This window comes from Myodes glareolus, chromosome 1 (genome assembly GCF_982192425.1).
Source record: "Myodes glareolus chromosome 1, mMyoGla1.1, whole genome shotgun sequence".
Taxonomy (NCBI): Eukaryota; Metazoa; Chordata; class Mammalia; order Rodentia; family Cricetidae; genus Myodes; species Myodes glareolus.
The window spans coordinates 53,982,584-54,003,243 of NC_142026.1; the positions used below are offsets into that span (position 1 = coordinate 53,982,584).

General features: G+C 54.3%; 1 protein-coding gene across 4 annotated transcripts; it reads left to right on the forward strand.

Annotated features, from left to right (window-relative positions):
• The first annotated feature begins 5,000 nt into the window (after nucleotides 1-5,000).
• Kctd15 (potassium channel tetramerization domain containing 15) lies at nucleotides 5,001-19,869 on the forward strand. Of its 4 annotated transcripts, none has more exons than XM_087906342.1 (7): nucleotides 5,001-5,149; nucleotides 6,679-6,777; nucleotides 8,357-8,455; nucleotides 9,079-9,254; nucleotides 14,082-14,226; nucleotides 17,016-17,321; nucleotides 18,447-19,869. In XM_087906342.1, exons 3-7 carry the CDS (start codon nucleotides 8,384-8,386, stop codon nucleotides 18,603-18,605), a joined length of 858 nt encoding a protein of 285 aa, XP_087762468.1. In that variant the 5' UTR covers nucleotides 5,001-5,149; nucleotides 6,679-6,777; nucleotides 8,357-8,383; the 3' UTR covers nucleotides 18,606-19,869. The 4 variants fall into 4 exon arrangements, with proteins under 4 accessions (XP_087762468.1, XP_087762476.1, XP_087762473.1 ...); XM_087906350.1 differs by having other exon boundaries at nucleotides 6,682-6,777; XM_087906347.1 differs by lacking the exon at nucleotides 5,001-5,149 and adding an exon at nucleotides 6,217-6,427.
• Nucleotides 19,870-20,660: the final 791 nt, after the last annotated feature.

Genomic DNA, 20,660 nt, shown 5'->3' on the forward strand with positions numbered 1-20,660 from the left:
TGGAGTTACAGACAGTTGTGAACTGCCATGGGGGTGCTGGGATTTGAACCTGGGGTCTCTGGAAGAGTAGCCAATGTTCTTAACTGCTGAGCCATCTCTCCAGCCCCTACTTACTTTAAGTATTCTTAAATTATGTGTATATGTGTATGTGGGGCCAGTACATACATCTGAGTGCTGCCGGCTTGAAGAGTCCAGTAGAAGGGATCCATTTCCTGGAGTACTAGGAGTCAAACTCCCGAGCCTTCCCTCCAACCCTAGAGTTTTAAATACTTCTTAAGACAGGGCTTCCTTATGCAGCCTAGGCTGGCTTTGGCCTCCCAGAGTCCTGGTAGTTCAGGCATGTGCCGCTGTGCTGGGTGCTGGCAGGAGTCCTAGAAATACCTCGCAAACTCTTATGCGTTCTAAGCCCGAAAGCAAAACCCATTTCCCGAGGCAGAACCCAATTTTGCCCAATATTCATTTCACTCTCAAGGAAGGGACTCCAAGGCAGGAGGTAAGTCTGATTGTTCAAAATTTGTTGGCATGAAACCCAGTTTGGGGCAGTCGGGTGTGGCGGGGAGGGCTGTGGGATTCATTGGGATAATTTCCCTTTTGTCTAAGGGTGTCTGAGATAGGTGTAAGCTTTTTTTTTTTTTTGTACTGATATTTTGCTCTGTTGTTTTTGAGATCAGGTCTCATGTAGCCCAGGCTAGCCTTAAATCCATGATGTAGCAAAGGCTGGCCTTTATCATCCTCCCTCTCCTTCTGAAGTGCTGAAATTATGAACACTGGGTCATTAGACCTAGCACATTGGAGACAGGGTGACACTCTGTAACCCAAGTTAGCCTTAACTTTTTGTTCCTTCTGCCTCTACTTCCCCAGTGCTGGGATTATAGACATGGGCTATCAGATCATTATCTCAGTCTCCATTTTCATTGCTCACATTGGTCTCCAAGTTGTCTAGAATCTTCTAAGGAAAATTCAAGCCAGGTGGTAGTGGCACACACTTTTAATCCCAGCACTCAGGAGGCAGAGAGAGGTGGATCTCTGAGTTTAAGGCAGCCCTGGTCTATATAGTGAGTTCCAGGACAACCAGTGCTGCAGAGAAAAACCCTGTCTGGAAAACGAAAAGTTTACAAAACTGGGGTGGGGGATGGGTTCTACAAGGTGGTGGAGACGGGGCCAAGGGAAGCTCAATCTGTAAGCTCTGGGCCAGCCTGGTTTCATCCTAGCATGAAGAGGGCCCTCTCTTAGTCTTCAGGTAGACACAGATGTAGGTAGCTCTGGCTTTGACCCCAGGAAGCCTCCAGTTGGAAGAAAAGACATCTCGACATCTCTACCCAGGTCCCCTGCACCCATATCCCTCCTTCCCCCAAGATGAAGGACCCTCACTCCGCCTGTTGGTCCGGTCCTAAGAATGTTGAAGCAGGCTAAGGCACCTAATTTAAGGTTCATTTCCTCTCTCTAATTAAGGGCCTGTTGGAGGGTTGTTGTTCTCGTAGGGGTCTCGGTCTGGCCTGGAGCTCAGGCTCCACTTCTCTCAGTCCCCCACCCCCCCAGGGCTAGGATTCCAGGCCTGCACCACCACCCTTCACTAGCAGTGCTGCTAATGGGACTGCCCTGGCCTGCGCTTCCTGAGGAAAGTTAAATGGGGCAATCTGAATGGAGCACAGATCTGGCTTGCTTTGCAGACTATAAAGACTTCGGCAATAGTCAAATCTAAGCGACATACGTTCTGCCTGGATTCATCCAGCTTCATCTCTTGGACTGTAGTAATGAAATATGGAGACCATAAGATGGTCCTGCGTGTTTCCAGTCCTAATTACACACCCTCAGTTTACAAATGTATCCCAAGTGGACTAACCACCACAGATCACTAAACAGCCGTCATGGCTATGCCAGCTTCTCTCGGTGTTAAGAGGTGGTTGACATTTAGCTAGCAACTTAAAAAAAAACTGTTTATTTAATTTTAGATTATGTATTGAGAGAGGGGGTAAAGGGCAGGTGAGGGCAGGTGCCAGAAGGGTAGGGGATCCCCTGGAGCTGGAGTCACAGGCAGTTGTAAGCTGCTATGTGGGTGCCGAGAGCTGAACTCCTGTCCTCTGTGAGGACAGCATATGGACACGCCACAGAGCAGAGCCGTCTCTCCTCCAGCCGCGTTAGCCAGGAACTTCAAAACACGCAGGAAAAAAGCTAAGACCTAAGTTACTGCTTCTGAACGACACACACACAGAGTTCAGCATTTCAATAAAAGGACTGGAGAGCATGGACACCAAGATCAGTTGGATCGAGGAAATAAGGGTCCTTCAAAATGGTCAGCCCTTGCTCTGATTAAATTGTGCATTTTTAATATAGTTGGTATCAAATCAAGTGAAACTTTTAAAAAAAAAAAAAGACCTGTGGGGATTTAAAGTAAAGAGAAGCCTGCTATTTTTCAGGGTCAGCAGTACCGCGGTGAGATTTGTCTCCGAAACAATGACACTTGCTATCTCTGGAGTTCTGTGAACACTTTTGAAGTGCCATATTAAAACCAATCTCCCGGCCTTGAGGCAAAGGGAAGCAATTAGTCGTGGAGTTGTGAATAAATAAAAATCCATTTATACACCCGTCCTTGACATGTGCCTTGTGAATCTCAGGAACTTCATCTAGAGGGAAAAGAAGCATTAAATCATGAATACCAGTCCCGATCACACTGCCATGTGGCTTCCTAAAACCGCTGAGTTCAGGCTAATCTTTTAAGTTTGAATTTGTATGTATGTATTCACCCGTATTGAACACAAAACAAAGACTCACCAACAGTCACTCAGGTGAGGAGACGCGAGGGGTGCTGGGGGCCATTAGGGCCACGACAAGTAGTTTTTGGAGGGTCCCTGGTCCTCAAGTGAATCTAGCATACTTCCCTTGCCCTCCCCTTTTCAAGTTGGGAAAGTTGTACTTCTGAAGCTGAGGGCATCACTCGTCAGCCAGGGAGGAATTCAGAGTCCTTGCAAAGCTGTTTTCCCTTTGTTCTAAGGGTCAGCTTCTTCAACACTAAGGGACTGGGCTGTTTCTAAGTTTCACTAACATAGACTGTCAAGACTGGGAAGCCAGTCACAGAACTGAGTTGACTATCCAGCTGGGGAAGTCGACCTGACCTGACGCTAGCCAGAAGAGCACTATTTAAGCCACGCTGGGAGCTAGAAGCCCAGGGAGTTCCGGAGCGTGGGAAGCAAATGTGGGCAGCCATGGCCCCCACAGCTCAAATCCCTTGACCTACTTCCCGGGCCCCTTTCTGTTCTTGGAGCCGCTTAAAATCCATAAATTAAGGAAATTAACTGATGGGGCCTGCGGCATCTTTGTAAGCTATTTAAATCTATAAATTTACAACATCTTCTGCATATATCAAGTAATTGAACTAACTGCAGGGATGTAACTTTAATGAGAAAATTTCCCCCTTCTCCAGGAGTTTGAGATAATAAATAAATAAATAAATAAATAAATAAATCCCTCAGGAGGAAAGTTTCTTATTCCCGCGTGAAGTTACAGACGCGCGACTGGGATGCTTTCTTGGCACTAGAGGTTCCCTGAATCAGGGGAGACTCCCCCCCACGCTCCCCATCATCTTTCTACAAGTGGTCGGATCTGGCCCCGAGAGCACCCCCAGGAGTTTGGCCGGTAGAGGGCGCCCAGGCCCGGCCGGAGCCAGAGAAGGGGACCGGGGCGCCGCTCCCAGCCGGAGCGCACCCGCCTTCCTAGCCGAAAGCCTGGCTTTGGCCCTGGTGTCCCGGGAACCAGGCGGGGGCGCAGTATGGGCAAAGCGCACGGGCCACGACCCGTTTCCTAGGAGCCGGGAAAGGGTCGAGAAAGGAGGGACGGGCGGGGCGCAAGGGAAGGAGGAACGGGCAGCGGGGAGCAGCTAGGGGCGTCCTGGGCGCAGGCCCCGCGCCGCGGGGACCTTTGGCCGCCACCGTCTCCATCGCGCCGAGCTCGTTCAGGAAATGGCGCGAGTGGCCCCGGGCGATCGGCTGGGTGCCCCCCACGCCCCTCCCCCGTGGTGGTCACCGTGTGTCCGCAGACGTCACGGGCGGCGCTGCTCCCCAGGAGAGGGGCAGCCGGGGCCGAGACCCCAGGAAAGAGGGAGGGAGAGAGGGAGGTAAGCCGCCTGGCAGCTTCTCTCCCCTCCCCACACCAAGTCCCGCCCTCAGCCCCGGGGCGCCGCGGCGGCGGCTGCTTCTCTCCTCTTTGTAACCGAGGAGTCGAGAAATGTGAGAAACGTGCCCTGTGTTACTTATTTGGGAGTCGAAAATTTATGCCCAGCTGAAAGCGCCCGGGGAAATATTACATCAGATGAAATGACAATGATTAAAATCAGCCTCTCCCCCGCCCCCTCCCCGAGCCCGGAGGAGGCCCGGGCGCCGCGTGGCCGGACGGCGGGGGGCTGGGGCGCAGAGGGCGCGGGGCCCGGGCGCAGTGCTCCCGGAAGGGTCCTGGCCGAGCCCCCCGGCACCCAGGCACCGGGCTCCAGGAACCACGGGTGGGGATAGTGAGGTGGAAAGGAAGTGGTGGTGGTGGGGGGAACGGTGCATTTTTGTCGCCGAGCGCGGCAGGCGCGGGCGCGCGGAGCTAATTGCGACTCTAATCCTCTGCCCCGAGGCGCAGCTGAGCCCGGAGCCAGGAGTCGCCCGCGCGCGCCCGCTCGCGCTCGCCGCGCCGGGGTAATTTGGAACCGGATCGCTGCCCTTTGCAATCCGGGCTGGGCCGCGGCGAGGCGCACAGGCAGCCGGCTGGGTTTGGGGGGCTGATTTTTCTTTTTTTTCTTTTCCCCCAGCCATCGGGGGAGGAGGCCGTTGGAGAGAGGGAGGAGAGGAGGTGGGAGCGGCGGGAGGGCAGCCGAAGAGCGGCGCGAAGAGGAGGCGGCGGCGGCCGCGGCGAGGAGGGAGGAGGCGAGGGGAGGGCGGGGAGGGGAGGCCCCGGCGCGGCGCGCCGCGAGGGGCCGCGCGGAGCGGGGGCCGGGGCGGGAGGGGTGGGTGGGGGGAGGGTTGGGGGCGAGAGAGAAAGTAACTCCTGGACGAGACCGGAGCGACCCGCGCGCATCGAGCACTAGGCGACGAGGCTGCGCCGGGCGCCCGACACCGGCGGCTGCAGGGGGCGGGGGCTGCGCCGGAGCCCGATCCGCCGCTCCGGCTCCGAGGTAAGCTCAGCGCGGGCGGCCACAGCTCAGCGCCGCACACCCCTGGTTCCCAAAGTGGCGGCAATGCCGAGAAAGTCACTCGGCCCGGGGCCGGGGCCGGGACCTGGGCTGGGGGTTGGGGGGGGGGCGGGCTGCTTTGTCCCTTTGCTGAGCTCTGGGGCTGGCGGCGTGGGGGCGCCCAGCACAAAGGCCTGGCGCGCACGGGGCGGGGGGTGCCCACGTGGGCTGGTCCTGGCCGCGGGTGGACCCTCCCCGCTCGGCCCGGCTCCGATTTTCCTGCCGCGCGGTGTATGCGTCCAGGTCCTCGACACTTTGGTTCCAGTACCGGCTCGAGTGCCCTGCAGAGCCGGTGACTTTATGAAACCGGTTCCTTGCAGCTGGGGTTTCGGGGCGCACAGAATCGGGTTGGCGCCCAAATCAGAGAAAAGGGGGGGAAAGTCTCTAACGGGACAGATGTGCGTCCTCTGACGCCCACCCCACGAGTCCCGTGTTAGACGCACTGGTGGTGGTCCCAAGACTGGACCTCGATCTCCATATCTCCGCTGCCCACACGCACCCCTTGACCTGGATGCGGACACCCTCGTTATCCCACTCCGCGCCACCGTAGCGCCTTTCTGCCCTCCCTCAAGAAACCTCCGACTGCAGAAAGATAAAACCTTGAAGTTTTCACTCCGTGTCTCAAATGTGCATGAAGGAATTTAACTGCACGAGCGAATAACAGCATTAGTTTCAATTAATTTTTTTAAATCCCGGCAACAATAAACTTTGAGAACAAAAGCGCTTTTACGTCCTTAATTAGGCGAGCTTCCCATCTGTGGTCTTGAAGTGTCTGCCTCTTGATTTAACTTTGTCTCCGCCCCCACCGCACTCCCACCCCTTCCTCGCTGGGCCTTTAGGGTACCTTGGCCACCCCGCCCCGCGGGGCCGGAGGTTCGGCCCTGCCGGCTTCTGGAGCCCCGAAGTTCACACGGGCCGGCGGGCTCAGCGGCTGGGCTGTCGCGCACCAGGTGGCCCGCCGCGTCCCTCCCAGTCCACCCCCTGGACAGTCCTGCAGGCCCCTGGCACTGTCGCTCCGGGCAGGCGCCCAGGGCGTAGAGCTGAAGGGAACTCAGAGGCGCCTTCTGTTTACCTTTTATGGTTAAAATAACAGCTTAGCAAAGAAGCGACTTCACGAAGAAGCGATTTAGTGAAATCGTCTCAAGCTGCCGCAGCTCAGCCAGTTTAATCACCCCCAGAGAGCTGAACAACTGCGAGCACAATGGGACACAAAATCATTTTGTGTGTAAATGAGCGTGGCATTCTGCTCACTTCCCTCTGCTCAGGCGGGCGGGGCTCGGCTGCGGGTGGGCGCGGGACCTGGGTCTCCCACCACAGCTTGGAGAAGCGGGTCAGTGCTGGGCCAGTTTGCAAACCCGCTGAGGTCCCTGCAACAGGCGGCTTGGCCAAGTCTCAGCCGCTTCTGGGCTGTGGTGTTTGGTGCAGTGAACTTGTGTCTCTTATCAAATGCACTTTTATGCTTGTGATCTTAGCAGTGGTCTCGGGAGAAGGGTCGTGGTCCACCACAGATGCGGTTGTCGGAGGGAGCAGTGGAGATTCGGGTCAAGGCGTAAGGCCTGGGGCTTCCAATGGTGAGTTTCTGGTTTGTGCTGTGGGAAACATGCTCGGCCAGCTTGGGAGATGGGTGCTTGATGCGATGCTACTTGTCACTTCTGAGTTGGGCCCTGGAGGGGGGGCATGGTGCTTTGGTAGAATTTGGGAAGGAATTCTTTCTAGCTCTGTTGACCCTTAGTAGATCTTATCTTCCAACTCCCTCATCCCCACCCCCTCCCAGGGCTGGATAATCCATCGGCTCTGTTTTGGTTTCTCAAAACTTCCTTGAATGACCTGGAATGTCCAAAGCAGGAAACTGGACCCCCCCTCCCCAACACACACACACACACACACACACACACACACACACACACACACACTATGGTGGTAGAACACCATCCCTTTACCCCAAACAGTTCAGCATAAAGAACTTTCCAGAGCACTGGGGATACATAACAAATCATAGGGGAGGAACCTTTCTTGTATTTGAAGGTTTGAGTCCATGTGCCTCTGACCACATTTTATATGATTGAATGCTGAATTTTAAGGCATAGATCTAGAGGAGAGAGTTTAGTAGGGAAAAGCTTCATGTGGGTACCAGGATATCATGTAGTTGACCCATAAGGATTACACGTATGTCAGAGAAGTCCAGGTTATGTTTGTGGAATCCCCACCACCACTGTATGTGTGTGTGTCTGTCTGTCTGTCTGTGTCCCTGTCCATTCTCCCTTTCAGACACTCCCAGGCCAGTCGAAGTGGTAGTCAGAAACCTACCCTTTTCTACCCTACTGCTTGGGCTCAGTAAAAATCCCCCAGGGGAGCTTTCTGGAGCTCTGAGGCACAATTTTATTTCAGGTGTCTGTGGCACATAGGAAAGTCCCTGAGTTGCTCTGGGGAGGAGGGGAGAAAGCCCATTTGCTGATTGCTGTCTGGCCAGCTCTCAGTGCCTCAAGGGCCTATGATCCTGAGGGGGTCTGGAATACATTAGGCTCCGGCAGCAGCATTCTAGGGGTCTGTGGAGAAGCAGGGAGGTGCAGAGTAGGCAAACAAAGACAGGTTTTGTCTGCTTTGGGAGTCTGGGTGATTGGTGCCTTCCCCAGTGACACTTCTTCATCTGTGCCCAGGCTTCTTAGGAAAGAGGTGTCCTATACAAACTGTCTCTTAACTGGGTTGTGAGAGGTCCTGGGCTCCCCAGTCAGTTGAGGGGAGCTGCACTCCCCCAAGGTTCTCTCCACTGATGCAAGAGGAGACACGCTTGGTAACACGGCTCTAACTCAAAATACCAAAGAAATCAGATTTGTTCTGAAACATTGCAGGGCAATAATGGCGAGCATATGTTTTAGGCTGTCATTAGCCGAATTAGCAGACATGGAGCTGCTTAGAAAACGTGTGTGTGTGTGTGTGTGTGTGTGTGTGTGTGTGTGTGTGACGGGGGGGGGGGAGAAGGGGGTGGATGCTATGGCCTGGAGGTGTGTTTTGGGGTGTTGGGTGGAATCTGGGAGGGCTTCCTGGTATGTATGGTGTCCCAGACAGCATCTTTGTAAAAATCATTGACCCCAGGGAAGATGAGTGCCCATGGCTACTGGGGAATAAGCCCCCTGTCACTGCTTCCCACAGATACTCTGGGCAGGGATGGAAGCCTAGATGCCTCACCGCAAGGAGCGGCCGAGCGGGTCCTCGCTTAACGCACACGGCAGCAGCGGCGGCACCACCGCGGTGAGCTTGTAGGGTGGGCTGGGTCGGCCCCTCCGCCCCTCTGTTCTTTTCTGAGGAACCTGCTCACTAGCTGCAGGTCTCCTGGGACCCAGCACTTAGGAGATAGATATCGACTTACTGTACGATTATGTACTTTTTTTTTAAACAAAAATGCTCTTAATTTGATGTGAAATTTACTACATGTATAAAGCTCGGCGCCTTAGGTGCTGAGGAAGTCACTAATTTAGAGGTGTCTCGTTACTGAGACAAACTTGCAAAAAACCCCTGAATCCCAATTCACAAATTGGTGATTCGTTTGTCAGGGGATGTTTCACATCTAACACATAAGCCCGCGACCTTTAATTAGAATTTTGCAGTTTGTTTTATGCCCCTGGAGGCTGACACCTTGAAAAAAAAATTTTTTTCTTGATTTCTTATTGCTAATAAGCATCCTTCTCCCCACCCCCCACCCCCAGTACTTTGAAGAAAATGATGCAAATACACTTAATTACAGTGGTGGCCGTAATTTGTCAGCTGAATATGTGATCAGGCACAAGCAGAAATGATCTGATTAAATCTGTGATCACATTCGAAATAAAGGGGGATTTAGGAACCCTTGTTTTTCAATTTATTTCTGTCTCTAGGAGGGAGGAAATATGTCCCGGCTGTCACTCACCCGGTCGCCTGTGTCTCCCCTGGCTGCCCAGGGGATCCCCCTGCCAGCTCAACTCACCAAAGCCAACGCACCTGTGCACATAGATGTGGGTGGTCACATGTACACCAGCAGCCTGGCCACCCTCACCAAGTACCCCGACTCCAGGTAAGCACTCTGCTCCCAGTGTCAGGCGTGGACTGCAGGTCCCAGGCATGCATAGGGTACTACACCAAGGCCAGTCGCTCCCTGGTGCTCCTGAGGGTTTGAGAGATGGCTTGCTTGTCGAAGACCACTTCAGACTGGGGCTTTTGACCCGGCACCAGTAGCTTTTGTGGTATGGCACGGAGTTCCTGACCTTGGAGATCCAGTCCCGTGAGAGCCTGGCCAGCAGCTGGCTGGGGACTCTCGCAGAGTGGCACTCAGGAGTCAGGTGTGGGTGGACATGGTCAATGCTGTTTCCTCTCCTTACCCTTGGGAAAAGGCATGGCCTGCCAGCTGCAGTTGTCCCCTGCTTTGTTGAGGTGGCCACCGTTTGACCCTCAGTGCTAAGAACAAGCTTTCCTTTGGAGGTAGAGTGAGTCAGCAATTAGAGGACAGTTGGGGACATTTTTGACAATGGCTGAGTATGAGTTCAATGCCTTGTAATGTATGGGACTATCTATGACCAGGACCCTGACAGGGAACTTTCAGACTTATCCCAGGAGGAACCCTTAGCATGGTGCTGAGTGCCACCACGCCACCTTGCTTCTGGATCTACTTCCCAAGGACACACCTTGGCCTGGCAGCTGGCGGCAAGACTAGTGAGGGTGGGCTGTGTCTCTGAATATCTCCTACAGGTGACACTGCATGCGGCTTGCCCCTGGCATGGTATAGCAGCTAGCACCGTTAGCCAGCAGGAGGGTAGGCCTGTCAGACATCACCTCTCTTTTATACATTTAAAGTAAGAAGAGAAATTAATTAATCCCCTAGACACTGAGGGCTCATCACCAGGGTGGAGGCTCAGAGCCTAGAGGACTTTGGTGTGCGGAAGTATCTGGCAGAGAGAGCCCTCGTCGTTACAGGACTGCCCCCGGAGAAGGGGATGCTGGATGTAGGTTGGGCGTCTGTTGCAGACAGTGGCAACACAGAGATTAGGCACGGGGTCCTCATGAACTCGGAGCATTGGCAGGGCAGGAACCAGAGGCTGTATACCGCACTGGCGGCATGCTTGCTTGCAGAGCCCTGTCTAGGCTAGGAGATGGATTCTATTCATTTAATTTCAGTTTTGCCTTCTGCGGCGTGCCGGAGTTGTGTGAGATAGATCAACCCTTAATCGGCTGACGGTGTTTGTGAGTGAGATTCATAAAAATCTTCGCCCACAACCGTCTTAGAAGAGTGTTTCCTGAGATCCGACACTGGCCTTCCTGCAGCACCCAGCCTGGGTGGGCGGGGAGAGGGCTCTCCCTTCACATGTTTGTCCCTGGTTGCTTTGGGAGACTGAGGACATTTTCCCTCCCTATTCACAGTGTAGCTTGCCCTTGCTTATCGACTTGTGCAGTGGGCCGTGCTCCTTCTCTGGGGAGCTGAGGGCTTGGACCTGTGCTGTGGCAGTGTAGGACCCTCCACTGCCTGAGCATGCCCAGAGGGGCTCGCAGTCTGTGGTCTTTACCAGAGCTGGGCTCTGGGTGAATCTGCAGTTCTGCCTAGATGATTCTGGTTCAGCAGAGCTATTTGCTGGTCCTGAAGCTGAGGCCTAGAGCAAGGACGCGTATGACCTATGAGACAGTAGAGGCAAGGGGTCATGGGGAGCTGCAGAGCTGTTATGTGTGGAAAAAGCCCTTCACGTTCCCTCATTTTTCCAAAAGTGGATTATTGCAATCCTGGAAAAGATGTGTATCACTGACTGGGCAGGTGGAGACGGAGAATTTAGAGTGCGGAAGTTGCCCTTGGAGATCGCTCTGGATGCCAACAGTGTCCCACCCTGGGAAGTGCTGCAAGAGTCAGAGGACTCTGCCCCCGCCCCCGCTTCTGAGCTCATAGCATTGTACCCCAATCTCTGGCTGTTGGTTGATCAGGGTGACCTAGACCCTGTGGACCTGGTGGTCGGTGCCTCCTCTGGTTCACCCTGAGCAAATGCCCTGAGGCCAAGAGTGGATTCATGGTCTGCCTCTCCCTGTGTCATACCCGCTGGGTGTCGCTTAGCTGCAGCTGACACAGTCCCTTGCTGGCACAGGAGCGGCACATGAAGGTGGCCAGGTGCTTTGGAACTAATAACATTGCGCACTAAACCTTCCTGGAAGTCAGGGTCGGCACTTTAAAAGGCGGACAGCTAAAAGGAAGGAAGATGATGGCACCCTGTATAATCAGGGCAAGTGGCTGGATAGCGCGAGTCCCAGCTGCCAGGGCAAATTCACCAGCTTATTCCACAGAGGACCTCCGAAGTTGCACCCTCAGAGGGCTAGTCTAGGGATGGTTCCTACCCTAGACATAAGAAGCCACCAACAGAACTCAGGAGGTCACATGGGAGCTTGCTCATGAGACCCTGTGAAATGCTAAGGGTTTTCTTGTGGTAACTGTCCAAAATTTCCCTCCAGCCTGCCCCCGCATCTGATGTAAGGCTTGTTTGCTGGGGCCATGAAGGGCCTCTGTCCTAAGAGGAGGTACCCTGCTGTCATTAGTCCCGGAACAGACACCGAACCATGGAAAGATCTAGATCCTGCTTGTCCTGGCTCCGTAGACAGCCTAGAACCCTGCCAGCCCCGGACAGTGGGTGGACTGGGAATCCTCTAGACCTACAGGCCGCGCGAGAGCCTCCGCCAACTCCGGCGTCAGAGCAGTTTGGAACCCCGCCAGACCCAGCATTTTGCTTGCTACACAGAACAGAACATTTGAGCTCCACCGGGGGAGTGTGGAAAGAGTTCCCAGGAAGGCTGAGGTGTCGAATCTGCTGACTCACCTGTGCACGTGGCTCTGCCCTCTTCCCTTGCCAGAGCCTGGTGTAGACCCTTAGCTGTCTGCCCTGGCATGTGATACCGTGGCTTAGCTACATCTCTGTCCAGGGTTTCTGGGTGTCCCCCTTACCCCTACATTGAAATGTTCAACTTTTGCAGGGCCAGGTCTCAAATGAGCTATGGAACTCACAAGGGTTTCCAGCAGGGTCACCAGGCAGTGAAATCCTGAGTTCTCACTGACCGGTCAGGGTGGCCCGTATACAGTAGAACCCCTGTCGGGAGCCCCCTCCAGAGAGAGCGACAGAGACAGCGCGAACAAACAGTGGTCCCGGGTGTCTGCCCTTCCCTGTGTCCTGGGGAGGACATTGTCACCGGCAGCCTCTGGAGCCCTAAGGATTTATATTTGTCAGTGGTACCTCTGGTTCTTCAGGCTCAGGCCTCCACACCCCTAACCCACAGGTTCTGACGTGCTCACTCCCACCCGCCAAGGCAACCTTGCCCTTTATACTGCCCCCATGGGAAAGGCCGGGCTGTGTCCTGTCCCCACAATGACATGGGACTGCGTGGATTTGAAGTACCTGAGAAGGGCATTGGGGGCTCTCAGCTCTGAGCTCTGGCAGCTGGCATGCTCTGGGTACACATGGCTGTGACTGGGCGTGGCTGACTTGGACTATGCAGAGAGTGGGTGGATGTGGGAACAGGACAGAGAGAGGATTCTTGGAAGGGGCAGGCTGGTTGGTGCAGGCAGTGAAGGGCCTTGGGCCCTGGCTTGTACAGGTCAGACCAATAAGTCCTTATTCCCTAGTTCCCTGGTTCTACAAGGCTTTTTGGTAGGGGGTGTAGTTTCGAGACAGGGTTTCTCTGTATAACAGCCTTGGCTGTCCTGGAATTCACTAGGTAGACTCGGCTGGCCTTAAACTCACATAGACCCCACCCTGCACCCTGACCCGCGCCCTGAGTGCTGGGATTAAAGGCATGTGCCACCATTGCCCAGCCTCCAAGGCTTTCCTAGGGACAGTTCTCCCAGACTCAAAGTCAGCTGACCACTGAAGGATACTGTCCACCTCCTTTCTGCTCCCAGGCGAAGTTCTTAGCAGCCTTCAACCCACTTTGGGGTTCCCGATGATCTCACTTAGCCTTTGAGGTCTGCAGAGCAGTTAGCCAAACCAGACCCTGCCGCTGTGTGCATTAGGGAGGCACTAACCTAGATAGGCCCTAACACCGGGTGTCTCTGCCATGAATTGGACAGGGAGAGGTATCAGGGGCTCCCCCAAGGCTTGCCTCCTCCGGGCCCTGGGCCTTAGCATTGTTTTTTTAGGCACTAGAGTCCTTTCCAAACCCAGCCTTGGACCAGATTGTCACATGCTGTGGTATATATGAGTACCTGTCCAGGGTATACTTTGTGGGGGTGGGTGCTTGCTGGATCCCACATGCAAACATATGTCCCCTCTTGCCTGTCTCTCTCCTGTGGCTCCTTCAGTGAGCAGCTGTGGGGAACTTGTGACTTCATGTGTCTGAGTCGCTTGTGTTAGCTGGTGCACATCACTGCCTGAGACTGCGATCCTATGCCTATTGGCTGAGTGAATGTGCTGTTACTGATGTTGGTTGAAGTGGCTTGGGTGAGAGAGTGTGTGTCCCCAGAGACTGGGCTGGGTGACTGGGAACTGGCGTGCTGGGTGCTCAACATGCCTTTCTGGCATAGGTGTGTCTTTAACTCGGACTGGATAGTTTATGTGGCTGCCTGTGCCTTGCCGTGGTTTTCCAGGCCTGTAATGTGTGTCAGTGGGCCATCAGCCATAGCTGGGTATGTCCCTTAGCTGGCTCTAGCTGGTGACTGTGGTTGGAGAGTGTGACATGACTGTCCTAGTGTCCCTTGTGTGTGGAGGCAGTCTGTCTGCCTCACGGGTATGCAGGCTGGGGATTGTCAAGATGGTCAAGGTCTCTAGGTCACCCTTCAAAGTCTCTAAGGGTGACCTCTTGCCTCCAGCTGAGTAGAAGTGGGGGTGGGGCAGGTGAATTCAGCCCTACCCTGCCCATATCCCATCTTTCCCATCTCTCCCAGAATAAGCCGCCTCTTCAACGGCACAGAGCCCATTGTCCTAGACAGTCTCAAGCAACACTATTTCATCGACCGGGATGGGGAGATTTTCCGCTACATCCTGAGTTTCCTGCGGACGTCAAAACTGCTGCTTCCGGATGACTTCAAGGTAAGTCCGCAGCCAGCGGCACCCCCTGCGCCGCCAGTGTCATGGCATTACACAGGGGACGCTGTGACTTAATAAATGGACCCACGGTTGTCATGGCAACCACAAAAAGTTAGCCGGTGAAGCTGAGGGCTAGATCAGTTTCTCTAAACTCATTCTGCTTTCTCACATCCTCCACGTATTTATTGGGGTGTGGCAACCATTAAGCTTTGGCGCTCACCCCAGGTGGGTGTTAGTTGTATTTAAGGACCACCATGTGCTGGAATAGAGGAGTCAGAGGTCTGTGTGTCTGTCCCTTGGTGTCAGTTTGCAGTGGGGAAAACCCCTAAGAGCTAGGTGGTCCCCCTTTAAACCAACATTACTCCCAGCACTTGGGATGAGCTTGTATAGGTTGCTGATCTGGTTCCCTGCCTTCCTGCCTCAGCACTGAGCCCCTCTGAAGTCCTGGGGAATCATGGGAGGAGGGAAACTCAGGCCTGGCTCTTGCTGGCAAATGTCTTTCTGTCTTTGTGTTTCCTCGCTTTGAGGCTTCCTGCAGCGACCACTGCGCCAGCAGCCCTGGGGCCCTTTTTCATCCAACCTAGTTACAAAATGGCAGCAACTGAATTTGGTCTGAAAATAGAGCTATGGGAGGAAGCGGAGGCTTGGCTCTTTCCAGTCTAGAAAGTAGAGGTTAGGTCTCAATTGCATGGAGCCAGTGCTTCAGAAATTGTCAGGGGTATGGTGGATCCCATGAGACAGCCACTTCATCCCAGGCCTTTCAGGATTGAGGCAGGAGGATTGCTGAGTGTTCTAGGCTAGCCTGGCCTACAAAGTAAGACACTATCTTTAAAAAAAAGAAGAAAAGTTGGCAGGAATGGTGGCGCACACCTTTAGTTCCAGCACTTAGGACGTAAAGGCTGGCTAGTCATTGTGAATTGGAGGTCAGCGTGGTCTATAGAGGGAGTTCCAGGCCAGCCAGGCCTATATAGTGAGACCATGTCTCAAAACAAAGAAACAAAACCAAATAAACAAAATAAGAGTACTAGCCAGAAGACGAGGAAACCTGGCCTGGGTGGATTTGAAAGTGTTGGGCTAGGTGGTGAAGGAAGAGCGGAGCCGACAGGTGGGAGGGCCGTGCTAGGGGTGTGGATTTCACTGGAGAGACGTCTGGGGTGATGTGAACCGGGAAGGGAGAGGGAGGCTGCTGGTGATAGCTGGATCTTGGTGGGTGCTGGTGATAGCTGGATCTTGGTGGGTGCTGGTGATAGCTGGATCTTGGTGGGTGCTGGTGATAACTGGATCTTGGTGGGTGGCTCAGCAGTTGGCACAGCTGAGAGTGGGGAAGAGTGATCTGGTCTGCAAATCTCACGCGGGCTCTGCTGTGAGAGATGCAGGGAGCAGGAGTGGGGACAGGCTAGCTACTTATGTCACTGCGTTTCTGGGTGTGCTGGGAGTAGGGAGAGGGTGACATTGAGGGGAAGGGTGTGAAGGCTGTGAGTGTGGCTTATTGGGTCAGGAGGTACTGGAGGGCGTGCCCACTTCATAGCTTCAGCCCTGAGTCAGTGAGCGAAAGTCTAGGCATGGAACGTTCTGGGCTTGGGGAGAAAGTTGGCATAGAGGTATCATATAAAACTCCAGCGACTGGTGAGAGCTGGGAGAACAGACCTGGGATGGAGCTCCAAAGAGTCTGTTATGGAAAGCAGGCAGAGTCACAGCTCGTGGTGGGTCCAGATGGTGGGTCTTTGGGGCCAGCAGAAGCATGTTAGGCTTTCAGGATGAACTGTGTGGTGAGAGTTGATCTCCCTTGCTATGCCCCGAGCCCCGCTGAGTGGCATGAGTCAATGGGCATAGGTCACTCAAGAATCAGTGGACACACAGCTAGTGTCAGGGTCCGTGGGGACAGTTTTTGTGAATGGGCTGTTTGATGAGGACCTTGTCATATTCTCTACCTGCTTGGGCGGGGACAGGCACTCGGCAGATCTGTCATTTGATCTTCATGTCTCTCAGGGCCCAGTGTTGATATTCATTGTAAAGAGGGGAAGCTGGCTCAGGGAAGGTCAGCATCAGATCTGTAGCCTTGTGGCTGATGGGTGACCAGGCTAAAATGCTTTCTGTGAAGGTCTGCATGGGAGCTGGGCAAGGGCGCAATGTGTGATTGAACCCTGGATTCTGTGTGATTGTCTTCTGGGTGGATTTCCAGGAAGGCAGTATACACCCGGCTCCCACCCCTCTGGTTTAGCTCCTAGCTCACTCCCTCTTCCTTCCTTCCTTCCTTCCTCCCTTCCTTCCTCCCTCCCTCCCTCCCTCCCTCCCTCCCTCCCTCCCTCCCTCCCTCCCTCCCTCCCTCTGCCCGTCAGTCCTTCCATCCTTCCCTCCTTTCCTCCTTCCTTGACAGTTTCTCTGTGTGGTCCTGGCTGTCCTAAAATTCACTCTGTAGACCAGGTTGGCCTCAAACTTGTAGATCCGCCTGCCTCTGCCTCCCAAGTGCTGGGATTAAAGGTGTGAGCCACCAGTGGCTTCTTTCTATGACACTTCTGTTTGTCATCCAGTTGAAGGACCAGGAAGAGAGTCTCCACAGAAGCATACCAGCCTGCTCTTAGTTTCTTTACTTCCAGGACACACTCATTGGAGTCTTTGCTCATCTCTACAGTGGAAATGACCATCCTAGTCCACACTGTGTCCTGAGAGCTAACACGTCTGTGAGAAGGGGAAGGGGACGCACTGGGGACGCACTGTGGATAGGATGGATAGGATGAGCGGCCCAGATGGAACTACCTACTGCTTCCCTGACGCTGTGTGTTTGTCCACAGGACTTTAACCTGCTGTATGAGGAGGCGCGCTACTACCAGCTGCAGCCCATGGTTCGGGAGCTGGAACGCTGGCAGCAAGAGCAAGAGCAGCGACGTCGCAGCCGGGCCTGTGACTGCCTGGTGGTGCGCGTCACCCCCGACCTGGGGGAACGCATCGCACTCAGTGGCGAGAAAGCCCTCATTGAGGAGGTCTTCCCTGAGACTGGGGATGTCATGTGCAACTCTGTCAATGCTGGCTGGAACCAGGACCCCACGCACGTCATCCGTTTCCCTCTCAATGGCTATTGTCGACTCAACTCTGTACAGGTGAGGAGGGCCTTGGGTGCCTCCCCAGAAGCCCCAGGATGCAGAGCGGGAGGGAGGGAGGGGGATATAGTCCCGGAATGGAATGGACGAAACCCATACAGAAAAGGCAACAATGTGCCAATGCATAATTTATGCCTTGCTCATAATTAAATGATGGTGCCTGGGGGGTGGACTTAAAAAAATTGATCTGTACTTTTCTTTTTCCCCTAAAAGGATGTTCTTTAAAAAAAAAAAAAATTGGCCCAGAGTATTTTTGACGGAACATGCTTCATTTAACATGCAGAGGCTGACTTTGGATTCAAATTAAACCCAGGCACCAGGAAAGGCAGGGAGCCTTCCCATGAGGCCGGCCCTGAGGCCACTGGCAGGCAAGAGCTGCCTGGGGCTCTTCTGTCTTTTTGAGACAGGATCTTATGTGTAACCCAGGCCAGATGCAAACTTCAGCTCTTCCTGCCTCAGCTCCCTGTTTCTGGAAGCTTTTCCCCCAACTCAGAGACACTTATATTTTGGGGTTAGGACAGAAAGGACCCTTGGGGGGAAGCCCCCACTTCCTGCAGGCTCTGAGTAAGAGGCTGCTACTTGCTGGACACAGATGTAATACCAGCCCCCACCTTCCCGGAGACATAAACCCAGGCGGCCATGTAGGCCTGCAAAGACTCACCCACCGAAAGGACTCCCCCTCTTTCCCTCCACCTAGAACTCTTTGAGCTGATGAGCCCTCAGGCCTCAAACCATCTGGGACTCAGCTCCAGGAAGCAGGTGGCTGCCCTGAGGCTAGGGGGCAGGGGCTTTCCATTATTGGAGCGGGAGATTGAGAGAGGGGGTGCCTAGGGCCATGTGTGTGTGTGTAGGGTTGGGTTAGGCCACACCCTGGATAACAGGGAAGGGACCCAAAAGCTTCCCTAGTTCCTAGTTGGGCACCCCTGAGAGTTGGAAGAAATAGCCTGGGTGGAATAGCAGAGGCCCACCCTGGTTGGCTAAGTTGAGGGGCCCCCAGGCCTGACTGCACCCCTCCCTCCTCCGGCCCATCAGAAGGTAGCTTGCTTTGCCTGGTACCCAGCTGTCCACCAGGCCAGGCAAACTCTGGAAACTGGGCACTCCTGACCCCTTTTGCTTCCCCTGCAGGTCCTAGAAAGGCTGTTTCAGAGGGGGTTCAGCGTGGCTGCATCCTGTGGGGGTGGTGTGGACTCCTCCCAGTTCAGTGAGTATGTGCTTTGCCGGGAGGAGCGGCGACCGCAGCCTACCCCGACTGCCGTCCGGATAAAGCAAGAACCCCTGGACTAGGCCCTGCCTCGGGGCCCACCTGAGACCCCACTCTGTCCTGAGATAACCCCAGAGACATGGAATATAGCACTGAGGAGTCCTGCCCGTTTGTGCTTCACAGTGGGCACAAGACTGAGCTCCTCCGTGGGAGTGCTAAGTGTCATGGCGACAGAATGAGGGGTGCCGGAGGCATGCCCGTGGAAGGACTGTGGACGTGACCCAGAGATGTGGCAGCAGCGATGCTGCCAGCTGCCAGCCCTTCTGCTCCTCAGCCTGGCTCAGCGTCCTCTGCTGGGCCAGACACTCCAGAGCAGCTGTGTACCCTCCTCCTCGCTTGGTGGACGTCGGCAGGCCTCCTCGCGTTGGAGATGGCTTATTTTTCTACAGTATTTAAAAAACAACTAACTGTCGGCAAGGCCAGCAAGACCGTCGCTGCTTTTTACCAGGTGCTTAGTTCTCAGTCCATTGTTCAGCAAGCCTTGCAAAGGATGGGCTGCCGGCATTCGGGCCCAGGTGCCTGCTGAGCTGGGGCAGTGGGGACAGATATGGCAGGCGATGGTGCTGCCAGAGACAGCACAGGACCCCCTAGAGGCAGGGCAGCCGGGAGAAGGGCTGTGGGGGGCTAAGTGACTCCGTGACTTTTATCTGAGACACTCTGCTGCCACCTGTGTCCCAGGCCATACTTGGTGCACACCTGACCCGCTAATGCCCAGGAGCTTCCAATCCCAACTGACTGCTCTCACATCTGGGTTCCTGGAGAAGTCTCCAGGCATCCAGTCAGCGTGGGGCCATGGCTTATCTCAGGAATGGGCCCGTCTACCAAGGGACCTACCTGTCCCCATCAATCTCTGGGTCCCCTGCTCAGGAAGCCACTGTCGGCCCCAGCTCCAGTTTTCCCACACTCATGCACACTGAGATTTAACTAAATGTACTACACTAGCCTGTCAGTAAGGCACAGACCCAAGCTTACCTACCCAGTGCTCTTAACCCTGAATCCCAACAAGGACTGGTCCTGAGAGGTCCTCACAGACCTGCTGTCTCCCAGACGATAGGCCCAAAAGATGGACACTCCGGCCTTGTCACATCTCCCCTAGCTCCTCCCACGTGGAGGGCCTGCAAAGAACTGATGGAGGGGGTGCCCTGGTAGGCACCCCCTGTGTATAATGCCTGTAGACTTGTATATGACTCCTTTAATATTGTAAAGATGCCGATGTACAATTGTTTTGTGTTTGTGTAAACACGTTGCGTTCCTGGTTCATGCCATAAAGGACGCTGTAAAGTAAAAGACTGAGCCTCCAGTCCTGTGCAGAAGCCGCAGCTCGACTCCCACACTTGACTCACTTGGCTTTGGCAGTGAGGGTTGCAGGGGCCAAGGAGGGTGCTCCCTTCCTGGGTTCCGATTGAGGAAGGAGCGGTGGTCAGTGGGAGACGTATGGTTACAAAGCTTGCTGTTGTTCTCTGCATCTGGGTGTTCTAGATACTTCTGTGGGTCCCCGCTGGGCCGCACAGATTTCTGCTTTCTGATTCTTATCCTCCAGCCAGATGCAAAACAGGTAGGCAGGTTTCTAAGGGGTTGAGACCAGGCTTAAATGTCTGGAATTTTTCGTACGGTATTTCAGTTGGAACTGGGTTGATGTTCTTCCTCCTCCCCTCTTTTTTTCTGACTTGGAACTCACTGTGTACTCCAGACTGGCCTGAGAATCCCAGATCCTGGGACTGCAGCTTTTTGCTACGTCTAATTCGTTCTCTTTAAACCCCAACACACAATGGTGTGGGGAGGTGACGCAGAATGTCTCGGACCAGCCAAGGGACAGAGGCTACGCAGCCAGCATGCAAACTGGATCCCATTATGTCCCTTTCCAGGGAGAGTGTCTGAACATGTCATATTAGGCCTCTAATTTTAATGAGCTTTTTAAAGTTTTTACTCAAAGCCCTGTGTGCTGAAGCCCACAAGGACCCATTTTATATGCCTGCCCGGGGCCACCAACCTCCATCTGCCTCGGAGCTTGGGAATACAGCCCAGCACCTTCAGTCTGAGGCCACAGAGACGCCATCCCAGCATACAATCTAATTTGC